Below are 18,739 nucleotides of genomic sequence, written 5' to 3'. Positions count from 1 at the left end.
TTACATTGTTAGCATGAGGGTTGATTTAAGGAACGAATAAGAGATATTCTTATCCAGAAATAATAGAAAAAACAAAAGTTGAATAGTTATTATGATTTTCGTAATCTTATCAACATCTAGTAACAATTTTCCTATTATCATCGAGTCATTTCTTATAATTTCAACATTTATAATTAAGCAGAATCACTCTCCAATCATATAACAAGCACACGTTCACCTACTGATGATAACACAAAATATTACACTTCACATATTATGTTATAAATGTAACTCTAATCTCTCATTCTATAGATTTAAAGTTGTACGTAAGCTCATGTAATCGAACAAGTATTCATGTATTCGTGTTGTACTTCAACTATTATGTTTTTCGAACAATCAATAATATAATTGGGTACATATGTTTTTTATTCATCCATCAAATAACATTAAAAATCATGTTATATCTTTATTTTCTTGCACCGAATATAATAACTATACTAAGAACAACCTCAGTAATCAATATTTTATTATTGAAATTAGGTCAAAAGACTTAGTTCCACACGAAGTTTAATCTATTTTCAAACTTTTATTCATAAAATTTTAAAAACTTATATATGCATAATTTTATTAAAATTTTTTGTTATGGTTTAAAATAAAACCATCATTTAACAAAAATTTAAAAAAATAAAATTTTATCTCTTTTTTTTTAATTTAAAAAATCTAACAAAAAATTTAATAAAATAGTAGATATTTGAATTTTTAAAATTTATAAATGAAAATTTGGGAATTAAGCATACCTTAAGTGAGAATTAGGCTTTTGACTTTGAAATTATCTTATTTAATTTATCAAACAATAAAAAAATAAAATATTTTAAATATATATAAATAATAAATTAATCAAATTTATTATTTAACAACGGTAAAAATAATGTAATATATTATTAAAATATTACCGAAACTATATCACCAACCATTATCGTTATAAATTACAACGTGCCAGCTTTACGGCCAATTTATTATTCTCTTTTTATTTATATTTTTCTTTTTTCCCCGCGTTGAATTATATTTTATCATGACAGTGACTGCCACCGCACTATCTGATTATATTACTTTGCTTCCTACCGCTGATGCCCCCAAAATGTTGCCTAATCAATAAATGCAATCGCATCAAGGGTCAGAGAAAATCGACGCTCCTTAAAACAAGATATCTCGTTGCATGTGATAACTGCTCTCACACAGCTCGCTGGGGACACAGTCCAAATCTGACGGCCGAGAGAATTAAGGAGGAATTAAATAAAATAAAATAATTCGCCGACTAGATCTTCGTTCATACCGGGACGCCAGACTTTTGGCGAGTAAAGATAAAACGGTGAAGGAAGCTTCGTTTTGTGTGGATACTTACTATGAGAAAACAACTTTATTGAAGATTTGTTTTTAAAAAATAATTAGGCTGTTATAATTACTCAATACAATTTTAAATACTTAATCAATGCTCAATTAGGTATCTATTTGTAATTCTTTTATAAGATTTTCATTTCACACATAAGGTTTGGGAAACCACAATTCCCACCCTAGATACCGACAATTAATCAATGCTAGATGTGTAATTTTAGCAGTTTGAATAACATTAAATATTCAATTCTAACATTTAGAATAATACATTTTTCGTGTGTTTTTAGCTATCCAATTTGAACATATTATTAATTACCATTTTCAAGAGTAATATTATATTTTTAAAAGTGAAATAGTTAAGGTTTATATGATAATTTATCTTTTTAATACCTATGAAACACCTTTATCCTTTATCAAAATAAGTTTAGGGTGCAAATTATACTTCAAAAACCAACAGGCGCTATCTGTGATTTGCACCAACCTTATATGGAAAGGGAATTTACTCTTTCCTTTAAAAAAAAAAAAAATCCTTTTAACAGTTCTTGTATGACTTGACTGAGTATTGGTTTACTCTTTCACAACAAAAACTTATAATCGAACTTCAGAATTTCAGCTTTGATGCAATCAGATTTCTCTTTTACGGTAAGTGAAAAGTAATAATAAAAGAAGACAAGAACCCACGAAAAGTAAGAGATTGAAGTTTCCACAATCCTATATATAGAAGAAAGAACTCCATCATCATCAATCTCGCCCAAGACAAATTCATTCAACCCTTTACTGCCCCTTACATTTCAGACCCCGACCTGCAGGTTTCGTTTCCTTCACTTTTTCTACGTTCCCTCGTCTTTTCCTGTAAAAGAAATCAAAAGAAGAATAGGGAAGTTTGTTTTTTCCTTTTTACTTGGCTAAGAATTTTTTTCACCGGCGGGCCATGTGACATGTCGTCCAGTGGTGTAAACAACGTAACCAACGTCATCGGTAGCCCCAAAACGACGAGAAGACGCGTGTTGGAATTGTTCGACGCCAACAGGTTCTCATATTACATATCCGACGACGAGGACAACTGTAATGGCTCTTTTGCCGGGGCCCATAATCGCAGCCATTTTCGTCATCATCATCCATTGATCAAGTATGGCTATTTTCGTAGGCAAATATTCTCGTGGGTGCCGGAGACGTGGACGGATACGACTCTTCGGAGTTTGAGATTCGGCCGGAGCTTGGCCCGGAAAATTTTATGGGCAATTCTCTTGTTGGCCTTGGTTTCAGTCGTTTTTAAGGTATTATTTTTGAGTTGTTACGTCGAGATTAATGGCAAGAAGAGTAGAGAAAAAGGGAACGGCCGTGTCATCTTGCAAACCGTTAGAGAAGATTGGGGTGCCGTGCAACATATAGTTGCTGAACATAATGAACCCTTTATGTCCATGAGAGTTCTGGAAAAGATATCTGTAAGTATAACAGGAATTTATTTATTTTGTATCTTTTGTTTGGCTGCCGAGAAAACAGAGTAAAAAGGGTGCTTTTCTTTCTGGAAAATTTCGTAATGGTTTTGTATTGAAACTTTGACTTAAAAGGATGTTATGGGGTGGGTCGGAACTGGTGCATTGAATTGAATTTTTTATATGACGGGACAAAAGTCCCCGTTTCTGCCTGCTTTCTTATGATTTCGCACGGCTACTATTCTAATCCAGTTTTAGTCGACTCGTCCCGCCGTGTCTGTGAAGTAACAGTTTGAATTTCGGGTCAGACATTCTCAATCAAATTCTCTTCAAAATCTGACAAACCGTATTCAATATGTCGTACCCAAACTCAACTATTTCCAAATAGTCTATTCTAAGCACACAATTAACTGTTTTAATTCGGAAATATAACCATATACTTCAGTATATTCCAAACAATTCAACTATAATATAAAATTTATATTATTTTCGTATCAATCTAAATATAAACTAATTTAGTTTCACTCATATCGGATCGGGTTAATAATAACTAAATTTGTGTTAAAAAAAATTGATTTTGATCTATTATTTTATTTCATTATTGTAAATTGTCAGCTATACTTACATTCATATAAGGTTACCTTTTGACTTCTATTACTGGGAATTTTTTGTCTCTGTTACTAATTTGATTGTGTTTCTTAGACTCCAGAAATTTGGATGAAGCCAACCAGTGATAATTTTTACCAGTGCGTGGCTCGACCTAAGAGACAAATAAGTAAGAGTCTTTTCCACTTTTCAGCTTGATGATTATCGTCTCCGCAGTCCAGGCTTGAATCTGATTTCATCTGAATATTGCAAACTTGAACAACTTGTTGCAGAGACGAAAGCGAGCACAAATGGCTATCTTCTTGTTCATGCTAATGGAGGATTGAATCAGATGAGAACTGGGGTATATTTGATCTTTCAAAAAGCTCCTAATTTTTTGCCAGAATTTAGTTATTATTTGGTTTTGACCTGTTCACTAATTTGATAAAATAATTGACTGGTTCAGATATGTGATATGGTGGCTGTTGCAAAGATAATGAATGCCACTCTTGTTCTTCCTTCTCTTGATCACGATTCATTTTGGACTGATCCCAGGTATTATTTTAACTTGGAGGTATTGAGCTGTTTTTTTATTTTTCTTTTTTGGAAGGGATTTAGATTTTGTTACAAAGAGATCAAACTTTCAGTATTCCCTGTTTTAGAGAAAAGGTGATTAGCTTGGTTCTTTTTAAAGAAATTATAAAAGATTGGTCATTTAGTTAAGGGTGGATACAAATCAAATTAAGTCTGAACACCCCTGGTTTAGAATGAAAAATACGATATTTCAAATTCATTGAACCAAAGTTATGATGAGAGCTTGAGTATGGGTCACTTCCTAAATTCAAGGTTCAAAACTGAATTCAACTTCATGACTCGAATTTTCAATTATGATTTGTGACTTATGTTTATGACTCAATGATAAAATAACGTCATTTTATTAATAATAAGTTAACGATATCGTTTTAATAATTATTTAATATAATTTAAATTGAATAAGTTGTCAAGCTTGAACAGAACTAAATTATCTTTAACCTAAGTTTGATCTAATTTTGAAATGAGCTAACTCTTTTAACTTAAGTTTGATCAAATAAATTCAAGTATTATTAGTTCTTAAAATCAAACTAGCCTGATTCAAAATAACGTTATATTTAATAGAAAATTTTGAAAATTTCTAAGGAAAAACCGAAATTAGGTCTATTCAACAGAAAATTAAAAAAAAAACTATAGTTCAGCAAGTGCTTTTATCGTATTTTAATTCAATTGCACTCTTGGTTAATGGTTCCTCTTCTTATTACAAAATCTCTATAATGATGATGAGTTCCTAAAAACTTGTGCAGTGATTTCAAGGATATCTTTGACTGGAGGCATTTCATAAAAGTCTAAAAGATGACATTGATATAATGGAGTATTTGCCATCACAATATGCTGGAAAGAAGCCCTTAGTAAAGGCTCCCATTTCATGGTCAAAGGTCTGTCTGCAACCATCTTCTTCTGTATACATGTGAATGTTGCTCTTGGTTTCTCAGTTTCTGGAATTGTATTTGACATAATCCTTGTGCAGGCGAGCTATTACAGAAATCATATGGTCCGATTGTTAAAGCAGCATAAGGTGATAAAGTTTACCCACACTGATTCAAGACTTGCTAACAATGGCCTTGCATCCTCCATCCAAAGGCTTAGGTGCCGTGCCAATTACGAGGCTCTCCGGTACTCGAAGGACATTGAGGACCTCGGAAAAGTTTTGGTCAGTAGACTCAGGAACAATAGCGCACCTTTCATTGCCTTGCATTTAAGGTAATATTGAAGCACATTTAAAACCAACAATTTGTACCGTTGACTTGTATTCGTATCATGTTAGTTTAGGATTTAGATTAAAAACTCTAAATCCTAAACCGAATTGAATTAAAATCGTGTCAAAATCTCATTCTTAGATTATTAGCTCTTAGCACAATTAATAGTTTCTCATTTGTTAACTTCTGAAACTAAGTAGATATATGTTGACTGCAGATATGAGAAGGACATGCTTGCCTTCACCGGCTGCAGCCACAATCTTACTGCTGAAGAAGCTGAAGATCTTACGATAATGAGGTACAGTGTCAAGCATTGGAAGGAGAAAGAGATTGACGGCGTAGGAAGGCGGCTTCAAGGGGGATGTCCGATGTCCCCTAGAGAAGCAGCTCTGTTCCTCAAGGCCATGGGCTACCCTTCCACCACAACCATTTACATTGTTGCAGGGGAAATTTATGGCCAGAAAAGCATGGAAGCCTTCCGTTCGGAGTTCCCAAATGTCTTTACTCATTCCACTCTGGCCACTGAAGAAGAGTTGGAGCCCTTCAAACCATACCAAAATCGCCTTGCTGCCTTGGACTATATTTTGGCCCTGGAAAGTGATGTCTTTGTTTATACATACGATGGAAATATGGCCAAGGCAGTGCAAGGGCATAGGCGATTTGAAGGGTTTAGAAAGTCCATCAACCCCGACAGGTTTGTCTTCTTACTTAACCTTCTATAATTTGAAGGGTGCTTTTTTTTTTTTTTTCCATTTTTGAGCTCGTAGTTCGTACCATTATATCTCGTACCATTATATCGTATTTGTTTTATGTTAATTCAAGTTTTTAAGTAAGAGATATTCAATTATAATGTAACATCTCTCAACTTTTATCTAATTTGAATTATGTTCGAATTGACTTAACACAATTCAAATTGACCTAAAATCATCTATAGTTTCCACTCTTTAGAGTGTTTTTAATGTTTTAATTTTTTCCTCAAATTACTCAAGTCAACTATTTGCAATCCTAATTCGATCTGAATTAGAATTATATCAAAATCTCTAAATCCTAATTTGACTTAAATTATATTCAAGTTAACCCAATACAACCTGATTGACCCAAAAACATTCATTGTTTTCACTCTCCTAAGTATTTTTAGTATTTTAATCCCCCAAATTACTCTAATATACTATTAACAAAACCTATAACATAACACTCTTGCATTGGACCACTCTGGATTTGTTTTATATCAATCTGACCACAACTCAACTTTATTTCAAATTGTGTTAGATTGATCTAAAACTAAATTTGATAAGAAAACTCAACCCTAACCTGTTTCTATGTCAGTTTATATCATGTTAACAGGCATGTAAAAATTGGCGAGCTCTATTTGTTTGAAATTAGAACCTGAAATATTGTCTATTGTTATATTTTATCTTGTCAGGCAAAATATCGTTAGACTTGTAGATCAATTGGACGCCGGTGAAATAACTTGGCAAGACTTTTCTTTGGAGGTTAAAAGTTTACATTCAAGGAGGCTGGGAGCACCATACCCTAGACAACCTGGAGACTCGCCCAGGCATGAGGAAAATTTCTATTCAAATCCTTTTCCAGGTTGCATCTGCAACCAGACTCGGGAACAAATTGCCAGCTTGAACCTTGAGACGGTGTTGACTGCGAGAGCTGCATCACAAAAATAGGGTGTTCTTTGGCAAGTATAAATGTGGCTCACTCTCCGGATTAAACAAATACATTGCTCGGAATGTTGGCTGATATGGGGAGAATTTGAATTGACCTGCATTTTAACTGTTAGGAGAAAGTAGCAGCCACTAGCAGGGTCAAGAAGCTTTTGAGGCTTCTTGCGTATTCGGAGAATACTAATTTGGTTTTGCTATTAGGATTTCGGATAGAGAACTTTCTCTGCAGTTAGGAAAGCAGAGAAAGTCATGTATAAATCTGATGGAGAGATTAGTTACAGAGGAATAGAGAATAACACAATACAAAATACCTGTTAGTTACAGCATTCCATTAATTTATCATTCTTCTCTGATGATTCTTTCTTTTCTTTCTCTGACGCTTGGGTCACTATTCAACATTCAAACCAACTTGAGTTCGAACTTGCATTGACCTTTGTTTGGTCTTGACTCGACTTAAATCCACCTCCTAAAAATCACTTTCTTCCTTAACTTTTTAGGTGGTTAGGCCATAAATCCAGCATAAGCAAATAATTACCAGACAATGTCTTTCTAAGAAGTTCATTGCATAGAACGCCAGAAAAATACTTTTCCCTTTAAGAAATCCAGTTGTTATATTGGAGAAACCAAGCAAATGAAAGTTACAACTGAAGAGGATTACAAGAGCGGTAAGAGAAAGAAAGGGCCATCATATATAGTTGCATGCCAACATTACGATTCCATTTCCAGATCCTTAAGGCGCCTTCTGATTCAAAGTGCCAGATCATTTCGAACATTAAAATTTGAAACTCTAGAAGATTATAATTCATTTCAGGTGAAAACAACTGGAAACTTATAAGAATATCAAAGGCTAATTTATCAAATAGTACCTCAAGAAGTGATGGAACCCGAAAGACCCCGTAAATGTACAATTTGATGCAGCCTTTACTACACCATGAAATCTCACCCTTCCTAATCAGATATGATTTTTCATAGTCTGCCAGTAAAATATCATATTGCTCTTCATAACATGTATCATTGGCTCTCAACTACCACATTGAAGGTACATAGACCTGTTCTTTAAGATTTTGAGTTGCACTTTCAGTAGGAAAACCTCTCACCCCACCAATTGTCCACTGTGCGATAATCCCTGCAGCAACTGCAAAGCGAAGCTGCCTCTCCAACACATCTTGATTTTCAAACATCTCGGGGCAAGTAGTCAGCTTTCTCAGAATAGCAGCAACTACTGCATCACCAGAACCAGTCCTATCACAAGTGAACGGCGTTATGAGCACATCTTCAGTTCCAACCACCACACCATCAAACGAAGTGGTATAGTAATGAATCCTAAGTGTTCCATCAGTGACAAACAAAAATTTAAGTCTATCGTGCCATAATGGAGAGATTTCCTCAGGTGTATAATGATGACAGTTCCGCCTGTTCTTCATTTGTTCATAATTTTCAGCATAATATTGTGGTCTGTAATTTCTTTTCCTTTCATAATACTCTTCATCCAAAAGAAATTCAAGCTCTTGCCGCGAAACCTCAATAATGTTAGCTTCATTCCACGCTTTCTTGATTAATTCTCGTGTCTCATCACGGGATCTCCACAAAGGCAATGGCAAATTCAAGTCAAAAAATATAAGCCCCCCAAACTTCTTAGACCATGCAATTGCTTTATAAAGTGTAGCCTCCATGGGCGGGGAAGTCAGAACTTCAGAAGTAAAGTGGAAAATTCTAGCCTGCACCGCATTGTATATAACAAACATTACAAATTCAGTCAATTAACTCAGTCCATTTCAATACTTGCTTCAAAATTTTTGTTCACATGATACAATTTATTACACCACTTTCAATATTTCGGCCAACCCTTTTCTCCTTTGGTCATGAAATCAAACATAAGAAAAAAATGGTAAGCGTTGAAGACAGGGCATATATATAACAATGAATTTGAATCTTTTTCATCAATGAAATGTTAGCTAATCATTAAAATTAAAGCTCAACATAAATTACTCAACTATTTTACCTCTTTTAGCACAGCCAAGTTCAACTCAGAGCTAAGAAGCGAACTCTCAGCTGCGGCTTTCACAGTCTCAGTCCTCATCTTTCCATTCTCGAATTTAATCTTCATATACGTACAAGCAGTCCTCACTTTCTCATCAAACTTCACTGCGCGTGTCTGCACCTTCTCTTTATTCATCATCAGAACTAACTCATCCCCGAAGTCATCCGCCCCAACCTTCCCCATAAAAGCCGCCCTCCCGCCCAGCCTCACGTGCGATATAGCCACGTTGGACGGCGGGCCACCCGGAGCCCTAACGAACTCCGGCGGGTCCCATTGTAGCATCTTCCAGGTGGAATAAATGTCCGGGTGCATCTGGTTGTCGTGCACTCTCACCGTCGGCACAAACTCCTTCTGTACGGGGCCGAAGCAGCAGATTAACGGAGGATCGTCGTACGGAAAGTCTATGCCATCATCGTAATCTCCTAACTCTTCGCTCGAAACTTCCACTTTGACAGTCTCTTCTTTAGCCTCAACGGCGCCGTTTTCGCCCCCGCTTTTCCTCGAACGCCTGGCATTCTTCGTCGAAGGAGCTGCCGTGGCTCTCTTTTTACGGCCACGTCGACTTGGTTTAGGAGATTCATTTTCAACAGCTCCACTGCTGTTATTATTACCATCAAAATTGGATGCTTTTGGCGGGTTCAAATTTTGCTTCAATGTATTTGGTTTTCTAGAATTTTCCAGAAATAGAGCGACCGGTTTGCTAGGGTTTAGAAGTAACGAGCGATGAGGAAGAAGAAGAAACGTCGCCATTTGTTTAGGGTTTATCCATGAATTTTCTTTCTTTCTCTGAGTTTCTAAATTTTATTGGGTTGTAATTTATGGGCTGAATCGGGTCAGGTCCACATAGGTCGTATCGGCGATTTTCAGTTTTTACAATCCAACGGCTTGTAGCTGCCTGCATGCATGAACAAGAACATACCTTAGCCGTTGGATTAAAAGTGTTCTCTAAGCTGCGGACATTTAGGAGCCATTGGCACCACATTACATTGCATGTTCCTTCAGAAATCAAAAGGTTTCGACTCTGACCTCATCTGCTGTATACTGAATTTGGATCCCATTTTTTACATATCCGGTTTACGGATCGCATCAAAAACTGTCATTTACACTCCCTAAACTTGATACATTTGTATTATTTTGTGATAAAAATGGCAGGTTTTTTTGTCAAGCCGATAGTATGCAAAGAAAAAAACATCTTTTTAATCAAATTAGTTTTGATGAATAAACTACTTTTTCAAAGAAATCGCAAATATCTTGTTCAGACTCAAGGAAATGTCCTAATGTTCTGCTGCTTTGCTCTAGTGCTTGAATTGTGAACGCGTTGATAGGGTTCTTGAGTCTTTCAGGGTGCCCTGGAATTTTTAGCTGGAGAGTTACTGATATTCTGAGCCTGTTTTGACATTTAGATATTCAGCTTATTTTTGGTTAGAATATGGGCTTCTGGACTTTGCTGGAAGGTCTTCTGCTATTTGCTAATGCAATGCACCCGTTCCTTGCTTCAAGACGGTTAGACGTTGGCGGAACTCCAAGCTGTAAAAGAAATTCACTCAAGGTTCAGATCATTGGGCTTATACATACGTGAATGCCAGTTCATGAAATTGCCACTTATACTTCTGATTATCATCGTTGTAGTGAAATTAGTCTCTGGTTAAGGTTAAAGAGTGATTACAGTAACTTTTCTTCTCTCGGAATTATTTTCCGGTGATTTTTCTTCTTCATCATCTCGGACGGCTCTTCTTATGGCGAACTCATCGCCAATTCAAGCAAGCTGACTGTTCTGGAATCAATTTGAGTCTACCCTTATAATTTATAGCTGTATTTATGGGCTTTTCTCTTTATTTTGTTTGACAATATGAAGTCAATGAATAAGTTGCTTTTCTGCTGTTTATATATGAAATAACTCAGACAAGGGCATGGCATTGTTCATTAGACTTGTTGTGAATTGATAAAATTATTGCTTTCTTGATCCTAATTTTGGTTAAACTTTGTTGGGATTGAGTTGCAGGGCTATGACTGTACATAATATTATATGCAAATGTTATGAACTCTATTCAGGAAATATTCAAATGCTGCTTCATGAACAGTCACAGTCCAACTTAAACCAGTTTTGCAGAGAAGAACTTGCTGACCAAGAACGCAAATAAGGAAATACATGTTTCAGTGAAGAAAGAGCGGGGTAATTTATTTTATTTGTTTCAAAACATACTTCATCAGTATTACATCAATATAGATTGAAAACTACACACAGAACATTGTACTAAAAATAAATAGCACAGACCCAGCTCCCCTGCAAACTGATCATTCAATTGGAATCATAACCTCATTAGTCCTGAAAGGAGGCAAAGTCCAAGGTGGGTTATACCGAGCCAGCAAGAACTCCCCAATAACTTTAAACCCATCTCTCTCCAAGCTCTTCTTCAGCTTATCCACCTTCTCTTCCACCACATTATCAGTCGCCACTCCTCCAAACCTCACCACCCCATACTTTTTCTCTCCTTCGTCCCTTACCACCACCCTCTCATCCACCGGCTGCGGAGCCTCCTCCGCCTTCTTGTACTTCTCTGGCAGAATAAACCCCATTGTCACCGTCTTCTTCTCATCGTCACCACCCGTTGTCACCACAGGGGCTGTCATGGCAATCTTTTCTGATTTGGTAATGACTGGAGCAGTCATAGCGATCGTTTCAGGCTTGGTGTTCTGCGGATTGCCAAAGGCTCCAATGTAATTAGCTAACACTTGAAAGCCCCCGTCTTTGTCGCCCTTGAATTGAGATGGGTCGTATGTGACTTCGGCTACAACAGAGGGTGGATATTTGCGTATTTCGTAATCTGAAGTCGACTGAATCAGTTCAAACTTCGGAGTTTCGACACTGATCTTCCCAAAAACCATGCCCATGTTGATGAATCTAGATGGAGTTTTAGTAAAAACTGAGAGCTGCTCAGTTCTACCAATGGTGAGCATCTAGATATGTAGAGGCATTTAAGGACACGTAGAGAAGAAGAAAATTGAGGCTTGGATGTGGAATGAAAGCAGAGGTTCTGCATCTGTGGCTTGAATTGAATACGGCATTTGTGGCCATCGTATATCCACGACATTACTGAAACAATTCTTCAAACTTACCTACTCAAGGAATATTCAAACTAGAATCTCGCCATTAAATTTGAGAAAGGTGAGCTAATATTATGTCAGGATAATTCAGTATTGGCATTTTTTTTCCTACATGAACTTTCTATTGAGGTTAGCATTAATTAAGATTGAACTTAGCGTTGCATTCTGGCATAGCCATTCAAGTTTGTACCCAATGAATCAAATTAATGCTCATTTACATGAATAAATCAAGTTTTAATTGATTTAAATATTTAAATTCAAATTTAAATTGTTTTTGAATTAGTTTAAGCTTATGTACATCTATCTTGTGTTTACTTTTGAATTTGAGTTAATCTTATCTTAACCTAAATTGAATCCATCCCTGAACTCTAGATGATTAATTAATATTCAAAATTTTGATGCTACATTACATATCAATGTTTTTATACACGGATCAAACATTTCAAAAATATTTGTCAAATTTTATCTTGACTTCAACATAAGAGTTGATCAAGATGAAGAGTTTGATCAAGATAATCCTACGGTTGAACCTTGAACTTCTGGGTTTGGGCCCTTTTAATCATTATTAACCCTGATTCAAAGCTCTCAACTACAGACAGTAGCGGCATGGCCTTAAAAGCATGCGAACCAATCTACAAAAGGGCACACATATAAAATATATTTATTAAATTTTATGTCCCAATTGAAAACTCTTAATCTAGTTTAAAAGATTATTGCTTCTCCTACGGTTGAACCTTTAACTTCTGGGTTTGAGCCCTTTTAACCATTATTAACCCTGATTCAAAGCTCTCAACTACAGACAGTAGCGGCATGGCCTTAAAAGCATGCGAACCAATCTACAAAAGGGTCACAAGGGCATAAACTTGTCCACACATATAAAATATATTTATTAAATTTTATGTTGACTCGGTTTGACCGTGATTCATCCCAATTGAAAACTCTTAATCTAGTTTAAAAGATTATTGATTCTCAATCAAACCGGCACATACGTCCGGTTTTTAAAACAATGCCATAGACTCCAACAATTGTGCCATCTTATTTTCTGCCTCAGGAAGAATAATTTTTTTCCATAAAGCCCCTCGCCCATTGAATTAACTTGCTAATAAGTATTAAGATCTCGGATCTTCAATGTGAAAATTATTATTTTCCTTCGGCAAAACCAGATTTTTGCTTATTGAATTTCTAAACTATACATAATACCAGATTCAACACCCACCGATAAGGGATATGATCTCTCAAATGCCATTTCGGTCTACAATTTGTTTAAAACCTTCACTCCGGTGATCAGCCAGATTCAAGTATGTTTCAACCCACAATTGAACCGAGTGCATCAGGCCATCATGACATCGACATTAAATTCATCATACCACATTCAAATTTTTATGTTAGATTAATTATATTATATCTGTATACGCAAAATTTTAATTATATAGCAGATGTCATCAGTCTGATCTACTAATCGAGCCGGACATATGAAAACCCGGACCGGGCCTTTGAACGATCAACCCAGACGAAGCCGGAAGCTCTCAGGCGGCTACGGTCCACTGCTAATAATTAGAGAAACAAGCCATGATGCTTACCCTGATTGACCGATCATAACCCACAAATTCGAAAATCAAACAAAGATTCAAATTCACAGAAAAAGATAAGGGGGGCTGAAATGGATCTCAGCGTATTTACATTTATCTTCAATTCCAATTGGGAAATTGCAGATAGATAACGCAGTATATCGGTAACATCGTAGATCCAAATATATCAGACAAAAAAGAAATGAAAAAAAGAGAAAAAATTTTCAATTATATGGAAAGCATCTCAGAGAAAAAATTACCCATGAAGAAATGAAAAAAAGCAAAGAAATTATAAATTATACGGAGAGCATCTCAGAGAAAAAATTCCCCATAAGTTTCTTCACTGGCCATCAAAGTGCAAGGATAACAATTTTATTATCGACTCGTCAAAGATGCCCATAAACAAAAATTATCACAAGAAATTGAAGAATGAACAAATAAAAAACACCCAGATGAATCTGACATCTCAGAGGGTAAATTGGAAATGCTGTAGCCGTTACTGATGGTATTTATAGGGGAGAAGATCCTCCTGACCCTAACTTCGAAACCGAGAGGGTTTATGAAGCCTTTCCGGCCTGTTTAGTGGCCAAGGCCTTTTGCCCTTTTGAAACCCAAAGGCGCAGCTCTATTCTAGTAGTACTATTGTATATCAGCCCATGCCAAAATAAATCAGATGTATTTTCAATTCGAATAAAATATAATTTGGATTAATTCAAATTTAAAAGAGTTCAGTCAAGATTAAATTAAGATCAACAAGTTACAACTCCAATTTGATACAAAAACAATTTAACTCTTTCGATTTTAATTCATTCAAATTCAAATGTTCATATCAACTTGAATCGGACATATTTTATAAAAATGACTCTAGTTCTTGATCTAAATTATACTCATTCAATTCGAACTCAAATTTAAATTCATATAGTTTGAATTAAATCCAACCCTCATTTCTAACATAGACTTTTTCTTTTCCATATTCAATTACTTTATATCTTGTGTTTAACCTATCTTTATATTGATAGATATAATGTTTTTATGAAACTTTTACATCATGAAATCCAGTTTTTTGATATTATATAAGATAATAATAGTAATAATTAAGTTTATCTTAATTGACATATTGGTGTTAAATTCGATTTTGATCTAGAATAAAATGAATCAAATTTTAGACAAGAATCAAGCTTGTTTTCATAAATGAGCTGAGTTTATATCTATTTACACATTTAAATTCGATTTGATTTCACTCTTAAATAATTGACTAATTTTTAAGTCAAACACGAGCTTTAATTCATTAATTTCAATTGACTTTTTTGAATTTTAACCAATAACAAATTATATCTTATTTATAATAGACTTAGATCGAATCTAATAAAATAAAAGACGAAAGAAACTCATAAAGTTACTAAAAATGACATAGGATAAAAGAAAATAGATTCCTTATTTAATAAAGTTGTTCTACTTTCATCCTTCATGTTTGTGGTATATTATAATTAGATTTGATATTACAAGTAATTATGGTTAGGGTTGATCTAAATTATTCAAATTTTAATTTAAGTTTAAATTAAACAAATTAAATTTGAATTATGAATTGAATTTATTTTTATAACATGAGTTAATTCGAATATTCTGATTTAAATATACTCAAAATAAATATAAAATTAAATATTTTTGAGCAACTTTGAGTCTTAATTATTAACATTAAATTGGCTCTATTAAATTTGAATTAATGTCACAGAGCTAATCGAATCCAATCCTAAAAGAAATATTATTCACATTTACCAATTCAGCCAATCAAAAGCTGCCAGCATAAATTACAAGTCCACGTACCATAGATGGTTGTCTTCTTCTACCAATTCCAGCTGTCTCCCAATTTTTGAAATTCAAAATCACATCTCCATCCGACCGTTACTTTCACAGTTTCACTTACCACATAAAAATTCAAAATTCACAAATCCCGCGCTTTGCAAATTCAAATTCAAATCTCATTCAAATCCAACCGTTGATCAAAATCTTTTTATAAAGTACTGCTCGTTTCTTCTTTTTATTAGGTACTGATCGTCCTCCCGATTCCTCTTGTCTCTGAAACTCTCTCTCTCGAATTAAAAAGAAAAAGCAATCTTTTTTTCTTCCCAAAATGCGTGAAATCCTTCACATTCAAGGAGGCCAATGCGGCAACCAGATCGGTGCCAAGTTCTGGGAAGTCGTCTGTGCCGAGCACGGCATAGACTCGACTGGACGGTACAACGGGGACAATGAACTGCAACTTGAACGGATCAATGTGTACTACAATGAAGCAAGTTGTGGAAGGTTCGTTCCCAGGGGTGTCCTCATGGATCTTGAACCTGGCACCATGGACAGTATCAGATCCGGCCCGTACGGGCAGATTTTTCGACCAGATAACTTCGTTTTCGGCCAGTCCGGGGCCGGAAACAACTGGGCTAAAGGCCATTACACTGAGGGTGCAGAGCTGATTGATTCAGTCCTTGATGTTGTTCGCAAAGAAGCCGAGAATTGTGATGCCCTGCAAGGGTTTCAGGTGTGCCATTCTTTGGGAGGAGGGACTGGATCTGGAATGGGAACACTTTTGATTTCAAAAATAAGAGAAGAATACCCAGATCGAATGATGCTCACTTTTTCCGTGTTCCCCTCTCCCAAGGTATCTGATACCGTCGTTGAGCCTTATAACGCAACTCTCTCTGTTCACCAGCTTGTTGAAAACGCAGACGAGTGTATGGTTCTTGACAATGAAGCCCTTTACGACATCTGTTTCCGTACCCTCAAACTCACCACTCCGAGCTGTAAGTTTCGTCTCAAATCTCTTATGATTATTAGTATTTTAAGATACGCCATACACTACAATATAGGTAGAACATGGTTGTGTATTTGACAAATTTTAGAATTTTGAATGTATTTGTGATATTGATAAGCTATTCGAATAACATGTTTCTATCTTATTTTGAAATTTTTTTAATCTATGTAACAGTGATTGATGTAATTTTTTTTGTGGGCAGTTGGGGATTTGAACCATTTGATCTCTGCAACAATGTCTGGAGTGACCTGCTGTTTGAGGTTTCCTGGTCAACTGAACTCTGACCTCAGAAAGCTTGCTGTTAATCTCATTCCATTTCCTCGGCTTCACTTTTTCATGGTGGGTTTTGCTCCTCTCACCTCTCGTGGCTCTCAACAATACAGAGCCCTAACGGTCCCTGAGCTCACCCAACAAATGTGGGATGCAAAGAACATGATGTGCGCAGCCGATCCACGACATGGGCGTTACTTGACGGCCTCAGCAATGTTCAGAGGCAAAATGAGTACTAAAGAAGTTGATGAGCAAATGATCAATGTCCAAAACAAGAACTCTTCTTACTTTGTGGAATGGATTCCCAATAATGTGAAATCAACAGTCTGTGATATTCCGCCAACTGGGTTGAAAATGGCTTCCACATTTATTGGGAATTCGACTTCAATTCAAGAAATGTTTAGGCGTGTTAGTGAGCAGTTCACTGCTATGTTTAGAAGGAAGGCTTTCTTGCATTGGTACACAGGAGAAGGTATGGATGAGATGGAATTTACAGAAGCAGAAAGCAATATGAATGACTTGGTTTCTGAGTATCAGCAGTACCAGGATGCTACAGCTGATGAGGATTATTATGAGGAAGAAGAAGAAGAGGAAGCTGAATATCAGCAGTGATATGTTGATTTAGTGTTGGAAATTGTAATTTCTGGTTGCCACTCCTGGCAGTTACAGGAATTAATCTGCTTTTGATGTAGGCAAATATGAGTGTTTTTCAAGTAGAATATCAAGTTTCTTGTTCTTTCCTATTTGACAAACTTGAAGTTTGAACATGCAGGTAATCACTGTAAACCCTAATTTTTCTTATTATATGAATTGGCAGTAGATTACTTTGGTAGATAATTGAAAATAAAAACATAATTAATACCCAAAACAAAAGATTACCCATTCAATAAAATTCCACAATGCAAAATACATAAAATTAATTCTCATAATGATAAGAGTAATGTGATGTGCTAGCATCAATATGAACTTCCATTTTATCTGTACTGTATCTATTCAAAACCATCTTTACTGTATCCGACAAAAACTTAAGTGTTAATAACATATTTGATCATTACATCGTGTGCAATTAGTTTTATCTTTGATGGAGTCCTTGTTACAACAGCTCAAATAGATAGGACAAATGCAGTACACAAAGAGCTTATAAACAAACCAAAGAATTTACAACTAGGAGAATAAAAAAAGGCATTGCAAAACTCATTGAGAGATTGTCTCATCATATATTTATGATACTTTGAGATAAGATTATCGATTTGGAACTAATGTATGAGATTTCACCTCAATTCTAAACTATCTTGCAATTATTGAGTTTGTTTTGTTTTGTTTGTAGAACATATATGTTCATTTTGTTTTATTTTAAATCATTTATAATATTTGTTTAGGGTATACCCTTCATATTTTTGTATTTTTTCCTATCTATAAAACCTCTTAATTTCTCAAAAAATACCACCCAATCACATACATATCATCTGAATTGAATACTTAATTAAATATTCAAAACTAAATATCCATAACATTGCTCATATCGATTCTTGAGACAAATATAACGATAATAATCATATCAAGTTCCCTTTTTTTCTGATCATATTAGATTAATATTTCATGTATTAATTATAGATAACTATTAGCTGACATGTTAATTATCGATAATGTATTAATTAAATCATCCAACAAATGATATAACAATATATCAACCATGAATACCTGTTAGTTCAGTTCATCAGTGACAAATCAATTTATTCTGTATTACTCATCATGCAATAACATAAGTGACAAATCAATTTATTAATACTCACTACTATCCATCCATTAGTACACCTACTTTACGCGGGCCTTGTTGACCTGCATTAAGATGTAAGGCTTAACCAAACCAACCCTAAAACTAAAATTTTCTGATACCACTGATAGGGGTAGATTCAAGTCGAACCAAATTTGAACAAAAACCAACTCAAGATCAAACTCGGCTCGTTCAAATAGTTTGTTGATGACACCAAAGTTGATTTGACAAAACAGACTCTATTACACAACATCGTTGATATGTCAATCAGAACATGGTAAAACATAGAGTAGGATCATTAGTACTAGTAAAAGAGT

At 35.1% G+C, this 18,739-nt stretch overlaps 4 protein-coding genes, 2 non-coding genes and 1 pseudogene across 8 annotated transcripts; 3 read left to right on the top strand and 4 right to left on the bottom strand.

The window, feature by feature from the left end:
• The first annotated feature begins 1,965 nt into the window (after window positions 1-1,965).
• LOC123221266 (O-fucosyltransferase 19-like) lies at window positions 1,966-7,211 on the top strand. Its single transcript, XM_044644065.1, is given in 9 exon segments — window positions 1,966-2,816; window positions 3,510-3,582; window positions 3,686-3,756; window positions 3,859-3,947; window positions 4,730-4,761; window positions 4,764-4,861; window positions 4,954-5,186; window positions 5,400-5,876; window positions 6,606-7,211. Coding segments are annotated over 9 exon segments (1,836 nt in total). The 5' UTR covers window positions 1,966-2,309; the 3' UTR covers window positions 6,862-7,211.
• Window positions 7,212-7,419: 208 nt separating this feature from the next.
• LOC123221275 (fructokinase-like 1, chloroplastic) lies at window positions 7,420-9,690 on the bottom strand. 3 transcript variants are annotated; one of them, XR_006503251.1, is made up of 3 exons: window positions 8,861-9,690; window positions 7,725-8,576; window positions 7,420-7,600 (listed from the first exon to the last, which is right to left on the bottom strand). XR_006503251.1 is itself a non-coding variant. In XM_044644076.1 (2 exons), exons 1-2 carry the CDS (start codon window positions 9,647-9,649, stop codon window positions 7,884-7,886), a joined length of 1,482 nt encoding a protein of 493 aa, XP_044500011.1. In that variant the 5' UTR covers window positions 9,650-9,690; the 3' UTR covers window positions 7,420-7,883. The 3 variants fall into 3 exon arrangements, 1 of the variants encoding a protein (XP_044500011.1); XR_006503252.1 differs by having other exon boundaries at window positions 7,420-7,597; XM_044644076.1 differs by having other exon boundaries at window positions 7,420-8,576.
• Window positions 9,673-10,786, top strand: LOC123221286 (annotated as a pseudogene).
• Window positions 10,787-11,057: 271 nt separating this feature from the next.
• LOC123214193 lies at window positions 11,058-11,893 on the bottom strand. Its single transcript, XM_044633958.1, has one exon. It carries the CDS (start codon window positions 11,855-11,857, stop codon window positions 11,195-11,197), a length of 663 nt encoding a protein of 220 aa, XP_044489893.1. The 5' UTR covers window positions 11,858-11,893; the 3' UTR covers window positions 11,058-11,194.
• A 1,770-nt stretch (window positions 11,894-13,663) lies between these two features.
• On the bottom strand, window positions 13,664-13,755 carry LOC123196188. The gene has a single exon (XR_006497629.1). It is a non-coding gene; the product is annotated as a small nucleolar RNA snoR27 (small nucleolar RNA).
• Window positions 13,756-13,877: 122 nt separating this feature from the next.
• LOC123196183 lies at window positions 13,878-13,971 on the bottom strand. Its single transcript, XR_006497628.1, has one exon. It is a non-coding gene; the product is annotated as a small nucleolar RNA snoR26 (small nucleolar RNA).
• Window positions 13,972-15,610: 1,639 nt separating this feature from the next.
• On the top strand, window positions 15,611-17,400 carry LOC123209403 (tubulin beta-1 chain-like). Its single transcript, XM_044627466.1, has 2 exons — window positions 15,611-16,367; window positions 16,581-17,400. Exons 1-2 carry the CDS (start codon window positions 15,704-15,706, stop codon window positions 17,258-17,260), a joined length of 1,344 nt encoding a protein of 447 aa, XP_044483401.1. The 5' UTR covers window positions 15,611-15,703; the 3' UTR covers window positions 17,261-17,400.
• The last annotated feature ends 1,339 nt before the right edge of the window (window positions 17,401-18,739 follow it).

The sequence above is a fragment of the Mangifera indica genome, chromosome 1, assembly GCF_011075055.1.
Source record: "Mangifera indica cultivar Alphonso chromosome 1, CATAS_Mindica_2.1, whole genome shotgun sequence".
NCBI lineage: Eukaryota > Viridiplantae > Streptophyta > Magnoliopsida > Sapindales > Anacardiaceae > Mangifera > Mangifera indica.
This window is presented reverse-complemented; position numbering and strand designations above follow the sequence as displayed.

Excerpts from the sequence above, each read along its gene's own strand:
- LOC123214193 (XM_044633958.1), bottom strand. The coding sequence starts at position 11,857 with ATGCTCACCATTGGTAGAACTGAGCAGCTCTCAGTTTTTACTAAAACT.
- LOC123221275 (XM_044644076.1), bottom strand. The coding sequence starts at position 9,649 with ATGGCGACGTTTCTTCTTCTTCCTCATCGCTCGTTACTTCTAAACCCT. Across the intron at positions 8,577-8,860 it reads ACTTGGCTGTGCTAAAAGAG|GCTAGAATTTTCCACTTTAC; the intron begins GTAAAATAGTTG and ends AATGCGGTGCAG.
- LOC123209403 (XM_044627466.1), top strand. The coding sequence starts at position 15,704 with ATGCGTGAAATCCTTCACATTCAAGGAGGCCAATGCGGCAACCAGATC. Across the intron at positions 16,368-16,580 it reads CAAACTCACCACTCCGAGCT|TTGGGGATTTGAACCATTTG; the intron begins GTAAGTTTCGTC and ends TTTTGTGGGCAG.